Raw genomic sequence first — 25,047 nt, 5'->3', positions numbered from 1 at the left:
CTCTCAATGCTGCAGTGAAACCAGCATCCACTCAGTCCTTAAAGCAGAATTCAGACTAAAGATGAATGCTTAGTCAAAACTGTCTGTATCTGGCATACTTCCTTACAAGCAAAGGCTTTTGTAGCACTGCCAAGGAGGTGGCTTAGCACTGCTTACAGTTATCCCAGTGCACAGTTACCTGCACCCCATTCAAAGCATGATGTGCAAAAGCCATTAACACCAGTCCTCGCTCTCATGCAGCTCAACATCTGTTCGTCCCGAGCCACATTGCTGCCACAGCCGTTTGGCTGGGAGGCCCTCCCACCGCACACCAGTCTGGGGCCCCAGTCACAGCCAGCAACCACTTCGGTAACTCACTGCACACAACAAGCAAGTATGGAGACCCAAGTATGAAAGATGGCCAGCGATGAGCGTGGTGTGAGAAGTTAAGCATCCCAGGTGTGAAGCAGAGGGTGCAGTGTGTGAGCAGAAACACAGGGGAATCCCAACAGAAATGCAGGAGATGATGACAAAACTCTAGCAGTGAGCTCTGTGTCTGGGCACAAGGAGAGCGAGTGGGTGCTGGCGGCAGCAACACACAGTACAGAAAGATGAAAAGGCACAACATCATTTATACTTTCATGCAGATGTGTCGTACTCTTACATGTGACTGAAAGGCTTGGATTTTCTAAGGCAGGGTGCTAGTTAGTTGCATTTAGCAACAGCAGCAAGAGACCAGGAAGAATAAGTTTCTATTGAAAGCTTGAGGCCCCTTTTTCAAGACAGTCCCCACAATAATTACCTCAAGCAATTTAACAACGGTCATGGAAGACAATACTCTTTGCCTTGAAAGGAAAAAGTTAACTTTGATGGAATTAGGATAAAACTCCAAATTAGGGCAGATTTACAAGAGCTCAAACTATGCAGCTGCAAGATTTTCTTCAAGGCAGCTTGTGTATTCCCAAGTCATGCATCTGTGACCTGACACTCTCTATTATTAATGCATGTTTGCTTTTCGTTATAGTTATAACCCAGTATCAGTACTGGCACACAATGCAAGTTTGATGACAGCAGTTATTTATCAGTTGTATAAATACTCTGAGAAAAGAAAACCTAGTGGGAGAGAAGGCAAATGTATTATAGTCCTTAGAAGAGCAACTTGAATTCCATGTAAAATATGAATACAATTTAAATAACCCCACATTTACTAAATTAGCAATACAAGAATGGAATTCCCAAGTACCAAGTGAAGACAAATTTTAGTTTAAGTTGGTTTATTGTGATAACATTGTTCTGAACATCAATAAACATTGCACTGAAGTGTGGGTTACTGTACCCAGGATAGTCCAGTCTTAACAAAAACCACCGCATTGGTATGATCACAGATTTGACAGATTTAAGCACACTACCTTATTAGTGATTGGGTTGCTTAACAATCAAGTATTCCACATCTTCAACATAAAAATGAAACGATTGAAGAGGTTTTCCCACCCTCAAAGTAAGCCAACATTTTAACTTTCATCTGGAAGTAATTAACACTGTAAAAAAATCCCAAACAATTCCGTTCTATTCAGCAGATTTTAACTTTGGTAACTCTAACTTCTTCAGGCAAGAGTGACACTTTAAAGGCATCTCAAATTCACTATGTATTTTGAAGTTTCATTATGAATTTGCATGACAGTCATTTCAACAATTCTCATTTGTATTTTCTAAAGACTTGTATGAAATATTAACATGAAATCTCATCTCACTTATCTTTACCATAAGTGGATTCAGAGTTTGCTTCACAAGTTCCGTAACGGAATTGATGCAAGTGTTAAAACTTTTCCAGTTGAAAAAAAAAGACTTTTAGGAGGACTGTACTGATGACAGGAAGCTAAGGGTACATGAGCCAAGATTGCACATGCAATTGTATACTGTTAGGGACAAGAGTCCAACCTTCTGAAGTAGAAACATGCTTGGTACAGTTAAAAAAAAATCCAGAAATCTGTACCACTTAAATGATCTTTAAATCGTTACAGAAATGGGTAATGTCCAAGTCACTAACGAGTTTTGAATCGCAATGCTCTGTATTTACTCCCAGACAGGCATCACTGACTCAGCCTTCGACATGGTTCCGATGCCAAGAGGATCTGCATCTTCAACAACACAGTCTTAACAGGGCCGTGCATGCGCCTGCAGGCATACACACTTAGAAGTTCCTCTTTCACAGAAAGAATGATTTAGCTTGCGCTGATTTTAAATAAGTGTAGCACAACTTGTTCTCAGACATTAGTTTCAGGACACTTCTCTCAACTAAAGTAACAAAGGACAGGCTAATGCGTAATTCCTGTTTACCCCACTTCGTATTAATATTGCAGCACTAGCCTACAGTTTGACAGCAATGAGATGTCTTTTCTAGAGTCAGTAAAGTGCCCAGCAGTCCAAATTACATAGGTATGCAATGACAGGTACAGTGCCCCCATGTTCCATCCCTAAACAGGGTTAACAAACAATCTGAAAAGCTTCAAATACAAGCCAGATTTAGAAAAACAAAACAAAACAAAACCAAACCTCCATCCTATTCATGTCAGAAATACTCGAGAACACTTTTACATTAGATCAAAAAACAAATATCAAAACTGTAGCTGTTACAGAGCAAAAATAAAGTTTTTAAATAAGCAACTTTGTGGACATCCCTATAATGCAAAATAACAGGTTAGCAGAACGGGGAGCTCTCTACAACCATACATCCCCCATATTCATTCGAGCTTAAATTACATGCGTTTGGAGATAGACCTGATACTATTTTACCACAATGCTCATTTACTCAAGTCCCCACCTGAAAATCTACCTCTTATCTTTATGACAATCTGAAAAGATGAATAGAACTGAAGAGAAAAAAAAGTAAAAAAAAAAACAACCAGCCAAAAAAGATACAGCCAAACCTTGGTAACAATCTGCCCTATCTGAAACCCATCCTTGTTTCATGAAGTACTCTTATTTTTAGAAAACCTGTGTAAATACCAAGGCCACCAAGAATAAGTTAAGCATGGTAAAGAAAATTTTGACATCCACAAAGGACTGTTTTAGGGAAGGCAGCTTCACTCCCTTTATGTAAAATAGAATCTTTAGATAGAATATTTCATCTTGTAATGAAAATACTTTATTATGTTGGATTCTTATTTATTTACTTTAAAGTATTTAAGTGACGTAAAAGCTCAAATCCCATTGATATTCAAAGCACTTGGTGATCATGAAAATTTCATTTTTTAAGTAAATCTATGGAATAAAAGGTAAGAAAAATGAAAAAAAAAACCACAACTGTGGAATGATGTTTGTAAGCTTCTGAGTTAAAAAAAAAAAAAAAAAAGGAAAAAAAAGAAGTAAGAGCAAATTATCCTTTGAGTTGAATCCTGTGAAATTCACTTAAACACTGTCACTGGTCACAGGACCAAGAATTTGCTGAAACTGTCACAGAAAGTATTGTTCTCACTGTACAAGAAGGAGGATGCCTTTTAATTCACTGACACACATGGCACACTGTGACAGACAGGTATGTTTTCTTTCCCACTCTTACACTCCTGCTTTGAAAGAGAAGTTCCATGTTGATTTTGCTTGCCTCCACTCTTTATTTAATGTTTTATAAACACAGAAATACACTAGAGTTTTATAAGGGGAAAAAAAAAAAGTAATTTCATTTATATAGAGATCTAAAAGTGATCCCCCCAAGCAGTTCACCAATTGTCTAGCATCAGCTGGTGTTACATCACAATTGGATTAAGATTACTCAGCCTGATAAAGGAAACTAAATATTCTGCAGGGGGAGTTGTGGGGGAGGGGGTGGGTTAAAATCCTCTAAACATACTTTTTTACAGGTAGTGAGACAAAAAGAGCTCCTTTCCTACGTTCAGCCCAAGTCAGCTGAAGCAGAAGGGCCTGCCCAAGCTGTTTCTGAGAAGAGCAGCCCTGGTGCAGGCACCGCAGCAGGCAGCCATACAAATGCTTTCTAAAGATCACTCACGCTTCCCTGCTCCCACTGGGAGCTGTGTACCGGGGAAAGCTCGCCCGGGAGCCTGGTGGAAATTTTCAATCTTGACCCTGGAAGGATCTTTAATGCATCATCCCAGGAACTTGCTTAAGGAGTGATAGAAAATACTGTGTGCCCAGAAAGCCCAGGACTGATGTTGAAATTAGTGATGTTAAAGTGACTGTAGTCCGTAGGCCCTCTGGGCTGGTGGAGTCACACATTCTCACCATAGATTTGTCCAAAAGAGGTTAAATGCACGAACTCAGCTCAAAAAGCAGAGCTACCTTTGCCTTCAAGTATGTTTGGAGAGAGAAATACTAACTGCTTTTACAGCTGATAAACACTAGACTTGGAATGCAATTTGTTCACAGGCTCTGATCTGAACCTGAGGAATGACCAGCATGATGTTTATGAATAACCGAAAAGTTTAAAAAAAAAAAAAAAAAAAAAAAAAAAAAAGGTTTTATTCTGCTCTGCAGCACTTAACCATTCTCATACCTGGAATCTCACTATTGAGCTGCACTTCCTTCCAGCTACTGAAAGCCTGCAATAGAGAATTCTGGAAAGACCTGCAGTAGATAATTAAAAAATTAAATACATAATTTTCTTAGTATTACAATTCCCTGAATATAATCTGTACATACATTTTACTGGCCTGCACAGCATACACACACATATGCATCATCTCTGTATTGAAAAAAGAAATAAAAATGCCAGCTCCCCAGCACTTACAGAAACGTTCAAGAAATTTCTTGATGGAAGCGTAACACGACACAGTGCAGCCTGAAAACAACAAAAGCCATACAAATATCTGAAGACAACTTCACTTTAACAAGCTTATGAAATATTTTAAGCATTGCATGTAAAAATGTAATAAGCAGAGTTAGTTTGAATGTGAATTGTACAAGCACAGTCTTGTACATATGGCAAAAGGCATATATTTACATTTAAAGAGGAATTTTATGTCTTCAGAGTCTGTCGGGCTAGTAATGTCTCCACATTTTCTGTATCTTAGGTGAGAAAGAGCACACTGGTCTTAGGTTCCAGCTCCTTTCAAAAATGGCCTAATTGCCTATTAGACCACATTTTCCACTAGTAGGTCTGACATTCTATTTGGCAGTTTCCATACACTTTTTGGCTTCATTTTAGAAAACATACTATTAAGACTAATTAAAAAAAAAAAAAAAATCTATGTTTACAATAAGGTCTGTATTGATGAAAATGCAAAGTCATAGTTTACCTCAGCATTTGAAGCACTTGGGTACCATAACCATAAATGACAGGCCAATCTCAAGTGCCTTAGAACAGGTATATAAAGACAAACAATAAAGAAATAAACAAATAAACCGACCTCACACACACAAAAAAATAGACAGTAGCTTTGCATTTTCTTTGTTTTAAAACAACAGAGTTAAAGTGATTTCTTTAGTAAGACTTATGGTACCAGTATATAAATTAGCATCTTTGTTAAGAAAGTTCTTCACATTTAAACTGAAGTTGAGTAGCTGAATATGAAATTCCATCTCTAGGTGAGAAGTATTTTTCAGGCCAGGTCATCCATGTCAAGCTCAGGAAGAGGCTCTCTCCAATAGCAAAAGGAGCTGAATTCTGGGCACGGAAACGCAGAACTCTGTTCTTTATTAAGCAATGGGAACACATGTTCCACAAGCTCACTTAGTCTGTAATATCTGTATTTAAAAAAAAAGAAACATCATTATTAGGGTCACAAAGATGATCAGAGGGTTGGAGCACCTCTCCTATGAGGACAGGCTGAGAGAGTTGGGGCTGTTCAGCCTGGAGAAGAGGAGGCTCTGGGGAGACCTTATAGCTGCCTTCCAGTACCTCAAGGGGGCCTACAAGAAAGATGAGGAGAGACTCTTCAGTAGGGCCTGTTGTGACAGGACTAGGGGTAATGGTTTTAAAATAGAGGGAGGTAGACTTAGATTAGATATTAGGAAAAAAATTTTTACACTGAGGGTTGTAGAACACTGGAACAGGTTGCCCAGAGAGGTGGTGGATGCCCCATCCCTGGAAATGTTCAGGGCCAGGCTGGATGAGGCTCTGAGCAACCTGATCTAGTTGAGGATGTCCCTGCTCCTTGCAGGGGGGTTGGACTAGATGACCTTTGAAGGTCCCTTCCAACCCTAATCATTCTATGATTCTGTGATTTAACAGTCTAGTCACTGTTCAACTGTAGCCGAAAAAGAGCTTTAGAAGTCTAGATTAGAAAGCTATAGTCAAATAAGGCATCACTACTGCAGAAGCAATTTTCATTTTTATTTCATCGATTTACTTTTCGTTTTGAAAACTTTCAATTAAGTGTCCAAAGCTGTAACTCTCTGGCTAATAAGATTTTCATGTGTTGTATGTAATAGGGATTCTCACCACGGTCACAATTGCAATTATTTTGTAATCTCATTCCTAAATACCTTTGTTAGCTGAAATAACAAAAATGATCTTACGAAGATTTGTTCCCCTTAGTCCTTTCTTGGATCAGTTCACCCTTTGGATTCACAGTAAATATTCTGCAGTCTGGAACTCCCACTTGCATGTAGGCATACACATCCTGCAAAAACCATGACCAAAAGCTTGGGCTTCAATATTTCCTTATTGAAAGGGATATAACAATTTCTTCAAGGAATAAGAAAAGCTGATCCAAAAAGGACACAGTAAAACTGCCCCTTACAAAAGAGTCCCCTAAACAATAGCCAAAAAACCAAAATAAACCCCGAAAACATACACACACCATAACAGAACATTCCCCTGCCCCTAATCCCTTAATTCCTGTTCCCAAGCCTGGGACCACAAACAGGCACAAAATGTGTACCACACAATACCATTCCTTGTGACAATATTCCTATTAGAATACCCACCTCCCCTCTCTAGCTCAATCACGATACCACTGATCTGCAGAGAAAATACAGGAACCATACAATAGGAAAAAGAATTCAAGACTGAGGAGCACTGAATTAATACTCCTAAGTTATAAAGCTGTCAAAAATGCTGAAAAAGAATATGGAAAAGTGGCACGTACTTAATAAAATCCTGAGAACAGTAACACATCTTTGTAATCTTTTTCATATAAGCAGCTCTAGTAGCTTTTATTTAAAGTTATCTGCACATGGGTTTTCCTGACCAAACTCATACAAGCATCGGTGTCCCATTTCCTTATTTAAATTTAGACAGACTCAAAAAGAAAAGTCTATTCCTTTGCTTCCCAAGTATTCCATGCATTTTAACTCTTCTATTAGAAAGGGGCAGACTTACATTAGGCCTGTTTCCAAAAGCAGCATAGAAAGGCTGTTTACTGGGAGCAAACAAATTCTTGATATCATTCAAACATTCGATTTTGAATTTTTCAGGCTTCTTTTCTATTACTTCCCTAAAATAAAATTTCAAGAGTCAAATTCTAAATCATTATGTGGTATCCTCCTTCCCCCATTTATCTGATATTTATATTCTCATTTCTTCCTGTTCCTAGCAGTGGGAGTTCTATAGACATTGGTCACTAGGTTTCCAAGAAAGATACAAAAGACAATAAAACATTATCTGTTTTCCAATATTCATAGTAAAAAACAGGTGAATAACCTCTGCCTAGGCTATGTAAATGGGATTAAATTCCCAGTTAAGAATACAATTTGTGAACTGCTTTTATTGTAGATGACCATCTGAATCAGAAGACTGAATCAAGTACACATAAGCTCCTGTGTCTGACAAAAGAGTGTGGAAAGCCTATTGGTGACCTTGATGGAGGTTGCTGTCATTGCTAGCCATCAATCAGTTGTTTTTACTAAAAAACAAACAAGACTTTTTGACTATTAGCTCTCCCCATCAAGAATAGGTAGAATATGGCTGGTTCAAAAGATCAACCAAGTTGAACCACTGCTACACTCCATATTGCTTTTGAAGTAGTCATATATGGGGCATTCTCAATATTGGAAGATTATTTAGTATGACAGTCCATATTCCCCAGCTTTTTTTCTTTTCCCTCTAAGTTGCGTAGCAGCACTACACTACAATCCTTGCAGCTATACTTGAAAAGACAAAATTGTACTGATATAAACCAAACCTAACAGTAATCAGTCATGGGCTAGAAGAATGAAGAAAAGGGAACATGAGCTGCTCTGTTACTGGTATTCTGTGAGCTGTACTATGACTGATATTTTGTGTTTTGTAGCCATTTCTGACATGCCCACAGAAACAGAAATATCATCAGAAGTGAAATTCAGATAAAACAAATAGCTTATAAATGATCACTAGAGGAACATCAAGTCTCAGTAACAGATCTAGCACAGAGTGGAGTGCTTGGTTACAGCTATAATGGTCAGTATGCCACATCTTTTTAATCTGCTTCTTTCTTTGAGATGGGGAGGGAATATATGACACCCCACATGCTTACCTATGGAAGGCAGAAAACAAACTGCTGGGGGACAACATGAGAGGGCCCCTGGGGAGAATTGTTCCTTTGTCATTCACCCAGTGTAGGTATCCTCTGGTCATATCTGCCATTCCAATGGCACGGGCGGAACAGTACAGAAACTTGTAGCCATTTCTAGAAAAGAATTATCAACTTAGTCAGCACCTCTACTGAAGACTTTCTTTGTCAACGTAAGAACAGGGTTACAGCAATGTCCAGAGGCACCAGTTTAGGTATTGACTAGCTGCAGTGCTGTGCACACACACAAGGGAAAGATTGTTCCACTGTTAAAAACTCTGCAAGGCATGTAACAGTTTAAATACATGACTCAATCAGAAATGAGAAACAGGAAGTGCAAAAAGAACAGGGCTGGTGATACTCAGCTTACACAATTAAATGGACAAGACTGTGTTTTAACAAGTGCCACATTGTTTTTATCCAGCTTTTTTGAGCCCAGCTTTTGGATGACAGCAATTATTTAAAATTTTCTGCATCACATAATATTGTATGCCAGATCTCCTTTCTTGGCTGTTGGATCTTTTTCAGGTTGTTGGATTTTTTTCAGGTTGCTGTCAGAATTTGCAGCGCAGAGTGAAGGACTGATAACAAGAGGCATTCATCAAGACCATTAATTTTTCCTGCAGACTTTTATGTTTATCTGTTACATGGATTTGTACACAGTTACTGCATACACAAAATGCTTGAGTGTTTATGTGTATTTTCAAAGACCTGATTCAATTTGGCAAATAACTCCAGAACTACTGCTCTACTATGCACTGAATAACCTGTACTTTGTTTTGTATCTTCCCATTGACTGCAAGGGGCCACAGATGAAATTTAGCTCTATGTAACACAGTGACAGTCAACAAAAGATTCCAAGACTCTAAATATTTTTGGGGAAGAAAGACTACTAAACTTAAAAACAAAGTTAAAAGCTGATAATTTTAAATGGATCATGAAGTGCTTAACAGTTGATCATCTTGTGATCCTCAGTAGCAAGTATTATTTCTGGCATCACTATATTTTTGAAAAATAGTTTGCTAAACAAAGGACCAAATCTGAAAGGGAAGGAAAAAAAAATGTAGGTTTATTCTGCCTTACTGGACATAAATTTTATAAGGCATATAGCTCTCAGATGAGACCTTTACAAGGGTGTGGTTCACAACACTTTTAAACTAAGCAAACACCTCACCACTGCTGCAAGGGGGAAGAAGTCATCTTTCCTCTCCTGCCTCCCCCTCCTGTGGTCACATGGGCTGCCTCTGCAGGTTCTCGTAGAACACAAGGTGAGCACGTTCAGTTGACTCATCCAGAGAGGGGAAGAGGGACATTGCCATTTCACTGAATTAGTTTTCTATCATTTTACTGAACTGCATCAGCTCATGTCAGAAGCGCACCAAAGTGACAGAAAACTTGAGCCAGGCCATCAACCTCTCCTTTGTGGCAGTGGCAAGTTATTAATTAGGTTTGCTTCAGAACAGGAAATCTATCCTAAGAAGCATTCACTTGAGTTTGGTAGCAAACACAATAAAACACAAAACATTTTTGCACTGGATGACACCACTTAGGTTTGAACTTACACCGTACCATGTTCGTAATAGGCTTTGTGATCAACCTGAGTTAGTGGAAGCAGATATATACATGACTGTTTGAGAAATTACTGCTATTATGGTTCTCCTTCGTAGTCACAACAATACTACACATAGTTTTTAAGAACTAAAAGGCAAAATAAAACATTTGAGAAGGGAAGTAGTAAAAGTGGTGGCTTCCATTCCTGTAAAAGTATACATGTGGGGGAAAAAAAACCTTAGCTTTGTTTGTGAATAACGGAAGTAGCTCACTTCCCAACATTTCAACCAACAAACTGTAATAGAATGCATAGTTATTAACAACAATCCAATTACCTGCCCGTTAATTCCCAAATTCCAGAAAACCCTAATTGCTTTATAGCTTACATACTCACTCATTTATGGAATGATAGAGTTTTGCAATGCCCTGATGAGTCCAGTCCTTGCCAAGTTGAGGAAGGATCTGCCCTAAAGCATCAGACCTAAAAGCAAAATCAGAGATAGCTGATACTAAGTATATGCGTTTTGTTAAATACAACCACTAATAAATATAAAATTTATAATGAGGATTTACAGAAATATCTCTGCAGAAGGCCCTAACCATTTCAAAAGAGAATTAGTAACTACTTCAGATAGAGCAATTAGTGGGCCCATACAGCACAAGTCAGTTTCCAAGTTAACCTATGGCTGCTAAACTTGGAGAAGTCTAACTGAAAGGGCAAAAGTCACATGGTAAACATCACCCTTGCATTATTCTTTTAAAGGAATAATTTCTAGTTCGCTGTAAATGCAAGTACAAATTAAAATCAAAGCAACAAGTGTTTTTCATGACAGTTAAGGAACATCCTTCAGTAGTCTTCCTAAATCAAGTTTATCTTATTTTTAAAAGCAGGATAGGATCAATAAAGCAAGATAAAAATACCAAAAGAAAAAACCAACAATGACACTTACTTGGTTATAGTTCCATCAATGTCTGATATGATGATTTTATCATTCCAGTTCCACAGATATATTGTTCCCGCACAACGGCAAGTCCCTTGATACTGGGTTGTAATACTAAACACGACATCATTAGGGCCATCTCTGAGCTTCAACTTTGCCTTTAGAATAAATCAAAATAATTGAAAATGTAAGTTGCCCTCACTATTAAATTTTTAGAATCATAGCCATCCAGAGGGACTTTGACAGTCTGGAGAGGCGGGCCCATGCAAACCTCACAAAGTTCAACAAAGCCAAGTGCAAGGACCTGCACATGGGTCGGGGCAATCCCAGGCACAAATACAGGCTGGGCAGAGAATGGATCGACAGCAGCCCTGAGGAGAAGGACCTGAGGGTGCTGGTGGATGTGAAACTCAGCATGAGCTGAAAATATGCCAGAAAGCCAACCGCACCCTGGGCTGCATCAAAAGAAGTGTGGCCAGCAGATTGAGGGAGCTGATTCTCCCCCTCTACTCTGCTCTCATGAGACCCCACCTGGAGTTCTGCATCCAGCTCTGGAGCCCCCAACATAAGGGCGTGGACTTACTTCACTGGGACCAGAGGAGGGCGACAAGGATGATCAGAGGGCTGGAGCACCTCTCCTATGAGCACAGGCTGAGAGAGTTGGGGCTGTTCAGCCTGGAGAAGAGGAGGCTCCGTGGAGACCTTATAGCGGCCCTCCAGTACCTAAAGGGGGCTTACAGAAAAGATGGGGAGAAACTCTTCAGCAGGGCCTGTTGTGACAGGACTAGGGGTAATGGTTTCAAACTAAAAGAGGGTAGATTTAGATTAGACATAAGGAAGAAGTTTTCTACAGTGAGGGTGGTGGAACACTGGCACAGGTTGCCCAGGGAGGTAGTGGATGCCCCATCCCTAGAAACATTCAAGGCCAGGTTGGACAGGGCTCTAAGCAACCTGATCTGGTTAAAGGTGTCCCTGCTCCTTGCAGGGACTAGATGACCTTTGAAGGTCCCTTCCAACCCAAACCATTCTATGATTCTATAAATCAGCTACAGAAAATGGCTTGTCTATTCTTCCTCATCTATTTTGATTAACTCATCAAAGAGTTAACCACGGTTTAATACTGTCATAGTTCCGGTGGTAAAGTCTGTTTTTGTAATCTAGGTACATGTATTTGTCCATAGCTCCTACACTTGCTTACAGCAACACTGACTGCAGTAGTAACAAAAGATATTTGACACTCTGCTACTTTAACTCTTGCTATTACAGTAGACTTACAGTGCTATCAAAGCTCAGTTTGCTATAGTACACAATTGTATTTTCTACTTAGTGGATGCTTTCCTCAAAATTCTTCCTTGATGAAGATCATATATTTAGACAGCAGCAGAACTAAGACGTAAGTTAGAGTCAATGAATAAACTGCATATCAATTTAAATGTACATTATCAGACTGTTAAGATCTCAGGATATCCAAACTACAGAAGCCAACAGTGTCACTTTTTTGTCAACATCTTAATATAGGAGTTTAATTATAGAACTTTGCAAGAAATCATTTTTTTAAAAATTTAAACACAGATTCCTAAAAAAAATCAAATATTCCCTGCAGTTGCCCACAGTAGCACTGGAAAATACTTTACATTCCTTTTTAAATTTTAAATTTGCCCATTCCTTTTTTCTACTGCTAGAAAAGTAATCCAAACATTATTTTTTACTTTATCAAATATTAGTATGTGTCGTTTATAAAAAGCAGAAAAAGTCCAACTTTTTGAATCAAAAAGAGCAGAATTATGAAGCATCTGATGTGCAAGAAAGGCATGCCACTTACTATTTGGTCCGAAGACAGTCTAAGTGACTTCTTATAAGATGTAATGTTCCCATGGGTTGGATGTTCTGCTGGGGCAGAATCTATTTTCAGAGATTCCTTCAACTCCTGTGATGTTTCATCACTAGAAGAATCATCTTCCGGAGGTCTAACATGACATCAACCAGAATAAGTGTAAACTACAGAAAGTCCTTCTTTAATGGTTTAGGATTCTTATGCAAGAGTAATTTCTGCTTACGTTGAGGATTTGCTACTAACCTGATAGCACAGATTAACAAAGTCCACGCTCTACTGAATGCCCAGATAAAAGTCAGCATATGCCAATAAGCAAGTAAGACTTGTAATGGTGGAGCAATAAATACTGCTATTACTAGCTGGCTCCACGCATGATGAGTTAGTAAAAACACAGCGTCAACTGATCACTAATACTGTGTTGATGAATGAGGTAAAGTGCAGATTAAAATGGATACTGAACGAGTAACAGAGTTTCATTTTTTAAAAAAGCTGACACAGCTACTCTACAATTTAAACTGTGGGTGTTAAGTTAGTGGAGAAGCTCACCTTTTAAAGTTATTCACAGACTTATTTCTCTGCTGATTAGAGATTTCAAGATTAAAAGCAGCATTTAATTTCTCAGAAGTATTCCATCATGATATATTTAGTTTCTTAAACCTTTAAGACACTTACAACACTTACAAGTAACTTTGTAAAATCACGAGAGAATACAAATATGCACAATAAATTATCTAGACTGGGACAGTTCTGTGCTGAATACTGCTAGTTTTCAACCATAGTCTTGGGCAACTTGTGCACTGTAATTAATACTATTTTATTGTTTCAATTATTTAACGTTACAGAAAGTCGCACATGGTTTAAATTATTCGTACAATATTAGGCTTTTACAAAAAAAAAAAAAAGAGACAAACAGCATCTCAGAAACAATACCACTGTATATACACAGTAGTGGCACATTGGTAAAGGTTACCATATACGTCTTTGTTTTTCTGTCAGTTACATTACAATTTAAGAAGTAAACACAATAGGATTTAGGAAATAATTGTAGTGTATTTGTAGTTCCTACAGTGCTTGCTGCCACATTACTTGGCTGAGTTGTTTGCTAAACACATCTGGTTCCTCTTTGATAGTTTAGAGGAAAATGTTTCTTCCCACAGTAAATTCCTACTAAATTATTCATTCAATTAAAAAAAAAAAAAAAGAAAAAAAAAAAAAAGGAAAAGAGACAAGGCACTATTTGGTCCACAAAATAGTCTTCAGACAGGAACACACCTACTATTAACTTGCTCTTTTATAGTTGCTGGCAGTTCATTTGCTCTTTGCATCTCAGTTTTCCCCTCTTTTGCCTCTGGTATCTAAAGCAACATGGTAATAAAAAACATATTGACATTTTAAGCATTTTAAGCTGATCCAAGTGAATCTATAGTTCATACTTAAGCAAATAGCTATCAATATAGTACATAAACTATATTAAGTTTCAGAATCACTAATTCTGTAAATTATTTAACAAAAGGATGCTTATGAAGAAGTGATCCATTAAAATTTTTTATTATTTTAGGAAACAAAACGTTGCATGCCAGAAGTTGAGAACTGCGAGTTTAACATTACGAATTTAGCATTAAAGGAGCTGTCAAGCTTTAAGTTTACAAAATTCACTTTTTTTGAGGAAGGAAGTAAATTTAAGGCATGTACTCAAGGTTTAGAAATCTTAATTTAGCCTAAAGTGGGGTGACTCAGTATAACATCTATTATGCAGCACAGCACCTACTTATATATTTGTGTATATATTCCTAAAACATACTGCAGTGACTGAAGAGCAGCTCTGACAACAGCTTATGGCTTAGAAGAATTTTAATATTATGCAACAGCTGAATACAATAAATTTTGTTGAAGCAACTCGTAACAGCAAATAAAGATGTGATATTTAAGACTAAATATATAGAAGCCGTTGCAGCTATTGCAACACTGAGTAACTCTCAGCTGGCAATCAGTGACAGAACTATATGAGCAGCATTCTGAGGCACTTCTGACAAATTACAGGTTTTTCACCTTTTAATAGCTAAGGAAAGAAAAGAAAAGTCTCAGTTACCTGTTTAGTCATGCTTTCTCTCTTGCGCCAGAACCACCACCTTCCAGACTTCTTTGGCATTTTTTCTTTTACCCAAGACTCAACAGTAGCCTGAAAAATTAGGCGTGTTTTTAATTTGCATAGAAAAAGAAAATAAAGGAGGTAATAATGTGTTACTACAAATAAAATAATAAAAAAAAGCATACATGTATCTATTTACCTTAGGCAAACTCTTCTGAAACACCTGCAAACTCAGAATCATTGGAGCAGCCAATGCCCAGTTATAATACCTGTTTTAAAACATATTACAGGTAAGATATTACAAAACCTGACTAGAGGTCAATAGATATCAGTGTGCAAACTGGCCTTTTGTTGATGAAAATATGTATTTTCTGCCAATAGCTAACATTAAAGTTTTCTGTAAGTAGTTATTTTAGTATATACAATTCAACATCAGTGGTAATTGCTGAAAAAAAATTTCACTTCAGTTAAAGCTAAATTTAATGCAAAACTTCAGTTCAAAATCATTCTCTTTCAGACAGAGAAGCAGATCCATCAAAACCAAAAACTGGAATGGAAGCTGAGAAATGCACTCACTTTAAAGGGCAGATTTTAAATGAGAGCCTCTATGAGCTAATTACATGATATAGAGAATTTACCTGTTATAAATCCTTATTACCAAATTAGGATTGTCTATGAGTCCAGGGTTTTCAGCAAATTCATGATAAGTAATAATATGTTCCATGAATTTTTCTGCAATAGAAGCAGATTTGAATTAAAAATAATAATATAAAATCCCAAGATGTCCGATTAGTTTGTATCTAGGAAAATGCTTTCTGTCATTTCAGAGTCTTTGCTGATCTTGCAACATTAACCAAAATATGCTAATATGGCCTACCTGTCAAGAGGCTTGTGACAGCCTCCTCAGTAACAAGGAAAGCCTCATATCACTTCAACAGTCACAGTAATAGAATTAAGACTTTAGAAGAGGGAGGATAAGGAGGAGATAGGAGCTAATTCAGTTCACAGGCTGGAAAAAAATACAGTCATGCCTGTCTAAGAAAATTTTCTTTAAAAATCATTATGGCAGGTAAGGGGCCTATATACACTACACTAAAAGGGGAAGGGGAAAGATGTTGGCAATTTTTCAGGCTTGTGTAATCACTGACTGCTATAGCATTTTCATGACTAGTGATGATGCAAGTTTGCAGAAATTAATGATTTAGTGTAAGACTCCTGCAAGGAAGACAATTCTTTTCAAACCAACAAATACAGTATTAGTAGCACATTACCAAGAGAGCTATTCTGAGCCTTTATTAATAAGTATTTGCATTTCACTTGATGCATTAGAGGCTGGATGACCATTAAAAAAGTAATATTAAAAACACTGCAGTACACGTTAATGAAGATTATGTGCTCTTAGAAGCTTCCTCAAAAATGTATACAACTTCAATACTAAAATTAACTAGAGCATTGAGAATAACCAAAGTTAACAAACATTTAGGATAGAAAAAGCAGAGCAGTAGAGAAGACAGTCCAATACAATAGTCAAAGTTTTTTTAATTGCTTAAAAAAAAAAAACCCACTAAAAATAAGAAATGGAAAGAATATGAATTATGAAGATTTACATAGGACTAATGAAGTAATTTCAGCCAGAAACACGAGTGGTTGGTCAGATAGACAATAGGTAGTGCAAAAAAGGAGACAGAAACCTTCAAGACATGTAGTCTTGATTAATTTGAGGTTAAATTCTGCTATCCCTGCTTGGAAAATGCTTGAGAATTTTAGAAAATTAAAGATTATTCACTCCCTTTTCTTAACATAAGCATAACAACAAGCCAAAGCTTTGCAAGGTGCAAATCAGAGCATTCAAGCCACTTCATTTGTTTAGCTGTCTGAGCTTTATTACTGTTTATGTCTTTCACGTACCTTTAGAAATCTCTCCATTTTCATTGAGACCTCCACAAAGTGAAAGTGTGACATCAGGCAAGTCCATAGCAGAATCAGACATGCACTCTGTACCACTATCAGCAGCAGCACTTCCTACCGATTGGGGCGATTGGGAACCAGAAAGGGTATCTGACTCTGTCCACTGCCTGAAGCCTGGATCGGAATCACTAAAGAAAAGAAGTCCATGTTTTCCTTAAGTATTTCACTTGCAAGAAAATCAGATTTTAGGTTACAGAACACACTATATGATTACTTTAAAGAAATCTCACATCTTGCTGTTGCATTTAAGTATTGCACCATTTTACAACACAAATTTAAAACCAACCAACCAACCAAACACAAACACACACCCCTGACCCTCCATATTACCAGCAGATTGACAGATCCCAGTTCTCCTAACATTCACCTAAATTGAAAAATAATTACATTTCTCTTGCCTGCAACAAAATTGGATTTAAACGAGGAAAAAATCCTCTACATTCTCTTTATGCAGAACAATACTATGCTCCTCAATCTGTACCAGAAAGACATAGAATAAGAATAAAGGGAAAAAGAACATTGCTTGATGTTTTTAGAACCCTCTGTGTTGGGAAAAAGTACAAGAGAAAAAAAGGTGGCCTTTTAAATTAATAAAAAAAAAAAAAAAAAAAAAGAAAAAAAATCACTGTCATATAAAGTTAGAATTATTAGCTTGATCTCAAGTAACGTAATCAAAGTACTGAAAAGTTTAAAATCTTAGTTTTAGCATAAACCAATAGACACTTCTTCCTTATTAAGCTGTATGTTTTCAAAGGTCTTCCTAGACAGTTATTCTTTTGGAGAGTACTTTAGGAGTTTACAATGTTTTGATTTCACACACACAAAAAAACCCAAACACCCATACAAGACTGAATTTTCAGACTGGGCTGCCTTGTATGAAGATCTTTTGGGTTTTTTTTTGTTGTTGGTCCTTTTTGACATTAAAGGAAAAAAAGTCGTAAGGGTTGTACAGGGCATGCAAAAAAAAGCTAGCAATACATCAAAATAGAGTACTGGTGCAAAAGGAGTGTGCAATTCAAACTCACCCTCCCCTCTACATTTGCAGAACATACAGGTTCCACAGAGATGAATACTCCCAGTAACAATCTCCCACATCATCATTCAATGTGTTTCTCGTCAAATCAGAAACATATTTTCACAATGAGATCAGTACTGATTACTCCACAAAAGCATAGAAACCCGAAGTCCAATTCTTTTTATCAGAACCAGCGCATAAACACCTAAATCATACATGTAATAACTCACATAGTGCAACTGCAATATAACCCTAGATCCACAGAACCTTAATTCAAACTTACCTTTTGGGAAAGTAAAGTGCTGCAACTTCAGGTTCCAAAGCCTTTAGGTCCTCCAAGTAAATATCGTCAGGCCCCTGATGGTGACTTCGCTTGTGCACCCCTGTTAATTTTGACAATTATGATTACTAAGACAAAGCTATCCAGACACATCAAATACAAACCTAATTGTGGAAGATTCAGACCTACTTGTAGCATTTATAAATCCAAGAGTTTAATTATAGTTTTAGTCTGATAAGACTTTAAATAGGAAAAATTGAAAAGGCACATTTCTATTTTTCCACTATGGCCTCAAATTTGGTAGATCACAGTGAAGGAAAGAATCAAAAGCTTTATTATATACCTTTCTTTTTTGAAGGAGAGTCAGTTTTTGCTGTTGGCTTTGTTTCTGGTAGAGGGTCCACACACAGTCTGGAATGATCAGCATCTAATAGCAATGGATCTTGCGGTTCTATGATTGCAGAAGCAAGAGAATCTTTAACATCTATCTGCTTAAGCAGAGGATGAGTTCTTGGCTCAGGTTTCAGTACTGTACAGACAGAATCTTTCACATCATCATCATCTTCAACTTCATCAGAGCTGAGGATGACCCTAAAATGAGTCTTCTCTGATGGAGTAATGGTAGCTGTTCTAGGATGTTCCAGTTTCTCTTTCTTGCTTATCTGAAAAAAACAAAAAACTCATGTTTAGGAAAAGGACTGACTAGTTTGTTTTATTCTGGTTTAAACATTAAACTTGTACTCATGGTACAAGCCCTGGTCACAAGTAAACCGTGTAAGAATTTAAACATGTATTTTTGCTAATAAGATGGGACATGTTCTCTGTTGCTAAGTTGCCTGCAATAGAAGCTTCACACTAGCTTATTTACAAATTCAGTAAAGAAACTGATATAGAGGAAGTGCTGACTTGACTAAACCATGACAAGAAAAAAAAGCATAAATGTGGACATACCGGGGCTTCTGTCACCAGCTGTCATGTTAGATATCAAATTTACTCTATCAAGGCTACAATTCCTCTGTAATGAGCTAGAACTTAGCCTAAAACAAAGAAAATAAATTTCTAAAGTTGCTTTCTTCAGTTTCTAACTAAAAATTCAAAATTTTCACATTTTTACTGCTAGGTTTTCTGGAGTTACTTCACTGACCAGCTTTTGAACCCAACAAATTCGACTATCAGTCGGCCGCAAGGGGGTGCTACTTTCCCATCTCAGCAGAATTATTTCGAGAGCTGCAGCGCAGATTTCCAATCCTCTCTTAGGACACAATTTTAGATATGTCAAAACTCAGTTCACAAAGACAGAGACAATAAATAAATTTACCTTGGTTGATTCTGGGAATCCTCCCCATGTCCATTCCATGTGAGATTCAGATCTAAGCAAGCTCTCAGCAGGTTTAACTTCTAGTTCTGAATCACTTTTAGGGCAGACTGGCTCAGAGAAAGGGCTAGCAAATCAACAAAAACAACAAAAAAAAGCTACAGTGTTTAAAATGCATTTGTTGTGCAGCTACTGTTGGTAGAGTTTTCTACAGCTTAACAGAGCTTCAATTATTCGGCAACATGGCAAGAAGCCCAGCAGGGTTTTCAGACAGTGAGAAATTAGGTTAAAACCAAAATCACATTAAAGGACTTACATAGCAATCACCCTAAACAGATTCCTCCACCCTAAAGAGATTCCTCCATTATATCCGCAGTGTAGGTATAGCCCTCCCTGCAGCCCATGTTCCATTTTCCAAACAAAACAGAACAAGCAAAAAAAAGTTTCTCTAAAAGTAAGACAGAAAATAGCTTTAAGTTTCTTTCCTCTGTAAAAATACAGCATTTAAGCTTGCTATGTCAAGACTTGAGTAATAAAGTCCTGCAAACCTAACTCAAAAATGCATGAAACTTCACCAGTTTCTGACACGGGGAAAGCAACATTAACAAGATAACTTAGGAGAAGGAAGGGAGATTACTTGAAACCTTCCTTCAGACACGTTTGGATTATACGATCTTTTAAAATTCCATTCTATTTTTCCTACAGTGATTAATATCCATAAATCAGGAACAGACCTATGAAATTTACTTTAGCTAAGAGTACTTTTATGTCAGAAGAACTTACTCTACAAAATGCTAGAAAAGTGTGATTTCAAAGTCATTTTGCTCTTATGATCTTAGGGAGGAAAGGAAACACAAGAGGTTGTTTTGAAGTAGCACTTAGTGTTGGGACAGGTCCAAATCTATCCTTTCTTGAACAGGGCAATTATATTGCATATTATAGAAATGTCGCTCTTTTTACACTTTGACATTCATAGAGTATTTTGGGTTTGGTTGTTTTTTTCATATATATAAATCTCAATATTTTAATTTTAACTGTAGGGATGAAAACCGGACACAGCACTCCAGGTACAGTCTGACCAGCGCTGAGTAGAGTGGGATGACCACATCTCCATCTCTGCTAGTAATGCCCCTGCAGATGCAGCCCAGGATCCGATCTGCCTTTGCTGCTGCAGTGGTGCTCTGCTGACTCATGTTCAGCTTGTTGTCCACCAGGACCCTTGGTTCCCTTTCAGCAAGGCTGCTCCCCAGACAGGCAGACCGAAGGCCATAGTGGGCTCTTTGGTTATGTCATCCCAGCTGCAGGACTTTGTACTTGCCTTTGCAACTGTTGCATCAGGAGAGGTTTCATCTTGATATAAGAAAGAAGTTTTTTGTAGTTAGAATAATCATTCACTGGAACAACCTTCCCAGGGACATGGTCCCCATCACAGGAGGTTTTCAATTTGTGACCAGACAGGGTGCTAGATAACCTCATTTAGTCTCCCTTTCCCATGAAAGGTTGGACCAGATGATGTTTTGAGGTCCTTTCTAACCTAGGCTGTTCTATGATTTAATATTGAAAATTTTGCAGTAACCCCTACAGGTATTTAATTATTGATTTTTTTTTCCTTACAAATACCTGCAAGAATTAGTTATCTAATGCAGTATCATATCTGAAACTTTCTGGAGGTTTGTGAAGTCATGGTTTTGCAATATCATACAAGACTAAACTGATCACATTCAGACTGTAAAAATAGTACACAGATAAGATAATGCAGACAGTAGGAATCCCTCATATTGCTCTGAGGGACACCACAAAATCCAAGACAGTAGGTCATTTAAACAGGTCTACAGTGACGATTCATCATCTCACTGTCAACCTCCAGCCTTCATCACCCAGGGCTACGAAAAAGAAACCATTTAGAGATTTCCTCCCTCAGTTCTCCTTTAACAGTTTCCTATAGAAATTACATTTTCTGTACTGTTAGAAAGGCTTATTTAAACTAAGATATTGATGAAAATAGGTGTATATATTTGTTTTCAGGAAGAACGCAAACTCATTTTCCCTACATGCCAAATCATTTGTTTTCCCTATATCGCAACTGAACTGGAAGCCATGCTTACATATTAACCTGTTTCTAAGCCTAAATCTTCGTACTCATCAGTACCTGCAAAAGAGAGTATTTCAGGGCTTTGAGAACCTTGGTCTGTTCCACTTCCCCTATAGCATTATTTTTCCATTATCATTCTCAGGGAGTCTTTAGTCAAAAGGCTCATGCTTGTAATAGCGATCTAGTCATGCTAACATTGCTTGTTAAAGCAGGAACAACATTGATGGTATCAAATAGTTGATGGTTATGGTTTCTGGTGTTATTACAGTGAGTAAGACAAACAGAAGCATCCTCATTGAAAAGACTTAGGCTATTATCCTCCTGTAGCTCTCTACAAGGCTTTTGAAGAGCAAGACAATAAACCTCAACCAAAAGACAGTTAGCTTCTCCAGATCTCCAAAAAGGAGGTTATTAAAACCTCCCATTTCTCTGTCACTGTATGATTGCTATACTATAGAATCTGTCTTTGGTAGCTCAGGAGAAATAATTTCAAGCAAAACTTCTCTTCTTCTAGAGGGAGAATCCCCCTCCTAACACTCTGCCCCCACAAAGTGGAAAAGGAAAATTGCCATTTTCTCTGTTACACTGCAAGCTGTACTGGATAGCTTCTTGGTTTTTTTTAAAAAAAAACCAACCAAACAAAACATAAACACACTACGTATATCACATAATGCACAGAAAAGTTGTTAGAGCAGACTGTCCCCTAAATATGTAAACAAGAAGAGAGGAGATAGCACTGTAAGGGATGAGTCATGTCTCCCAGACATGATAACCTGCTAGACTGCTAGAGTTTCATAAACTGAAAAGGAATATCAGCCTACTCTGATGAAGGACTCTGTGCTACAACTAGCTAGGTGATATAATCCATGTAACATCATGTCAATCCTCAGGGTCAAACACTGTGACTGCTTTTCAGTCACAAACCACAAAACTTTAGGGAACATTTGAAGACTACATCTCATTAAGTACAATTGAGGATGTGGTTGTCAGTCCAAAACATAAAAAGGAATGATAATGGGGTTTCCTGTCCAACTGCTTCTGTTCATTAACAAGCTATGCAGTAGGGGAATTTGCAGGCACCAAGCATGGTGTGGAACATTCAGACTCTGCTGAGGCCACAGCCCTGGAAAAACCTGAAGCAGAGAGATTATATGCACTTCAAAAAAGTATTTTCTGAAGCTTAATCTCTTCTATTCTGCACTATCATCTATTGATAAAGAACAGGCACCTGTGCATTGAGCAGCTAACGTGCAACACAAGGCTGACATTGTGAATGGATTTGCTACGAGATAGAGTCCTCGGTCAAAAGAAGTAAAACTAGACACTCACCAATGAGTTAAGATTAATGAAGATACTACTCAGCATGCTATGTGCTATATATGCCCTTCCCTATGCCCAATGTTCAGGGAAAGTACAAAATTTACCTCAAGTACTAGCACATACAGACAGAACGATTTCTTACACCAATAGAAATTCATGTTAGAGTGGTGAAATCCAAAGGGTAAGCCTTGAAAAAAAATCTAGAAACTGAATGCAAGAGGAATATAATAGCATAAACATATATTCAAACTCTTCAGTTTCTGATAAGTGCTCCAGTCACTGTAACTGAAAACTGACTGGTGAACTGTATTATGTCATTCATAAAAATCCACAATAAACTGATGTTTCTGGTATCTCTGGCTTAGTATTCCAGTAACTAGGAAGAAATTTCTAACAAAGAGTGGTGAAACACTAGAACGGGTTGCCCAGAGAGGTGGCTGATGCCACATCCCTGGAAACATTCAAGGCCAGGCTGGACAGGGCTCTGAGCAATCTGATCTGGTTGGAGATGTCCCCGCTTGCAGGGGGGTTGGACTAGATGACCTTTAAAGGTCCCTTGCAACCCAAACCATTCTGTGATTCTATGAAGAAGCAAGTTCTCTGTTCTGGAGTGGAATATGATTCAGGTTTAAGACCTAGTTTTACCTTGAGTAATTTGCTAACTCTGGCAAATTCTAACTTACATACTCAGCACCAGCTTTATGGTATATGAAGCATTGCTTATGCTAGGGTGAATCATAGGGAACATGCTCATTTTCCATACCCTTCTCAACCTAAGGAAATCTTATTAACTGTATTTTCTTTCTTTAATAGTGAATCTTAGTAAGAAAGCTTTTTTTTCATTTGAGGAGGAGAAAAAAAAAAAAAAAAAGAAAAAAGACACAAATATTGCTTAATATATATAGCAGAGAAGAAAGTTCCAAGTAAGTATCAAATGCTGCATTTGATATCACAAAACTTAGGGAAGCTTGGTAATTTCACACAGATCAGGGAGAATAATTGTTCATCATGATATGTATGATGGCATTACAAAGTGACTTACTTCTCCAGAGGTGACCAGTCCCCGTCAGATAAGGGGTAATGATCCTTTGAGTGATAAACCAAAGATTCTTTCTGTTCTTCACCTTTTGGTGATGAATTTGATGATCCTCTGTGGAGATACACAAGACATGAAGTCAGCTGTAAGAAATCTGCATTACAGTTAGAAAAGTTACTTGTATGTTATTAAAAATCCAAGATGAATAGGAAGAAATATATAAAGAATTGTTTGCAAAACACCTTTATATAACATAATGTATATATAAACTATCGATTCTAAGCTATTTATTTTACAACATTTATAAACAGTGCTACCCCTTCTTATTATACTTAGCTACTTCATATATGGTTAAACAAATACATAAGCTTTTAGAGACAGATAACTACTTTAACTGTTTAACATCCTTAGCACTAGAGAAATAATGCCCTCTACTTCTGACTGTACACGCTAATCTCGGTCCTCCTGGTATTACTTGAGGTAAGTCAAGCACTACTAACATATCTAAATCATAGCTAGAAAAGATAAAGCACATATTTTTTTAAAGTTGCACAAACACTTGGAAATGGGTTTTCCCAAGGAACAGGAAACAGCTTGTTTTCCACTTTGTAAGAATGGAACTAGACAAGACACTACACACTGGTAACTGTGGCTGAATTTTTGACCTTCCTCTTGGAACATCACCCTCCTTTTTCCTTTCCCAGTTCCGATTTGAAATCTGAAGCTATGTCTAATAATAGCTCAGTTTCTATTTTTTCCTTTTTTTTTTTTTTTTTTCAGAGCCACACATTTATAACTTAAAAAAAAAAAAAATCCAAAAAAAACCCTCAAAGCAAAACAAACTTGCTGATATCACCTTACCTCCTCACAGGATGTGAAAAGAAAGCTTATGAACTTTTTTTTCACAACCGTATCTTTAGCCGGCAAGAAAACGGTGTATGCCTATTGCAAGGCATTTTATTTCCTGTCTCTATAGTCCACTGGAATGACTGCATATGGACTCCACTAACAGATACATAGCCACGAACTTACTGTTTCTGGGCTTCCATTACTACAATGTATTTTTTCAGTCCTGCATATACTTGCTATTCACAAGAAAACAGCATTCTTTCACAAAAATCTTCCTTTCACATTGTAACACTCTTCTCTTTCAAATGTTCAGTGATAACAGTGAAAGCAGATA

The 25,047-nt window shown here is 37.5% G+C and overlaps 1 protein-coding gene across 6 annotated transcripts in view; it reads right to left on the bottom strand.

Moving 5' to 3' along the window:
- Positions 1-1,236: 1,236 nt before the first annotated feature.
- Positions 1,237-25,047, bottom strand: part of LPIN2 (lipin 2) — a 43,550-nt gene continuing 19,739 nt past the window's right edge. For 3 of the 6 annotated variants that reach the window (XM_086740683.1, XM_086740680.1, XM_010124939.2), the window contains exons 5-20: positions 23,871-23,978; positions 19,420-19,543; positions 18,445-18,763; positions 18,105-18,204; positions 16,747-16,934; positions 15,477-15,570; positions 15,038-15,107; positions 14,839-14,928; positions 14,022-14,104; positions 12,738-12,882; positions 10,925-11,073; positions 10,369-10,455; positions 8,388-8,540; positions 7,256-7,370; positions 6,451-6,554; positions 1,237-5,676 (exon numbers count right to left, since the gene is read on the bottom strand). In XM_086740683.1, the coding sequence (XP_086596809.1) occupies positions 5,532-5,676; positions 6,451-6,554; positions 7,256-7,370; positions 8,388-8,540; positions 10,369-10,455; positions 10,925-11,073; positions 12,738-12,882; positions 14,022-14,104; positions 14,839-14,928; positions 15,038-15,107; positions 15,477-15,570; positions 16,747-16,934; positions 18,105-18,204; positions 18,445-18,763; positions 19,420-19,543; positions 23,871-23,978 (2,074 nt within the window). In that variant the 3' untranslated portion in view covers positions 1,237-5,531. Of the gene's footprint in view, positions 5,677-6,417; positions 6,555-7,255; positions 7,371-8,387; positions 8,541-10,368; positions 10,456-10,924; positions 11,074-12,737; positions 12,883-14,021; positions 14,105-14,838; positions 14,929-15,037; positions 15,108-15,476; positions 15,571-16,746; positions 16,935-18,104; positions 18,205-18,444; positions 18,764-19,419; positions 19,544-23,870; positions 23,979-25,047 lie in introns of all 6 variants that reach the window. The other 3 variants (XM_086740681.1, XM_086740679.1, XM_086740682.1) reach the window with 3 other exon arrangements.

Source organism: Chlamydotis macqueenii, chromosome 2 (assembly GCF_036417535.1).
Source record: "Chlamydotis macqueenii isolate bChlMac1 chromosome 2, bChlMac1.mat, whole genome shotgun sequence".
NCBI classification, from domain to species: Eukaryota; Metazoa; Chordata; class Aves; order Otidiformes; family Otididae; genus Chlamydotis; species Chlamydotis macqueenii.
The sequence above is the reverse complement of the archived record's forward strand: the minus strand, read 5'-3'. Positions and strand labels throughout refer to the sequence as shown.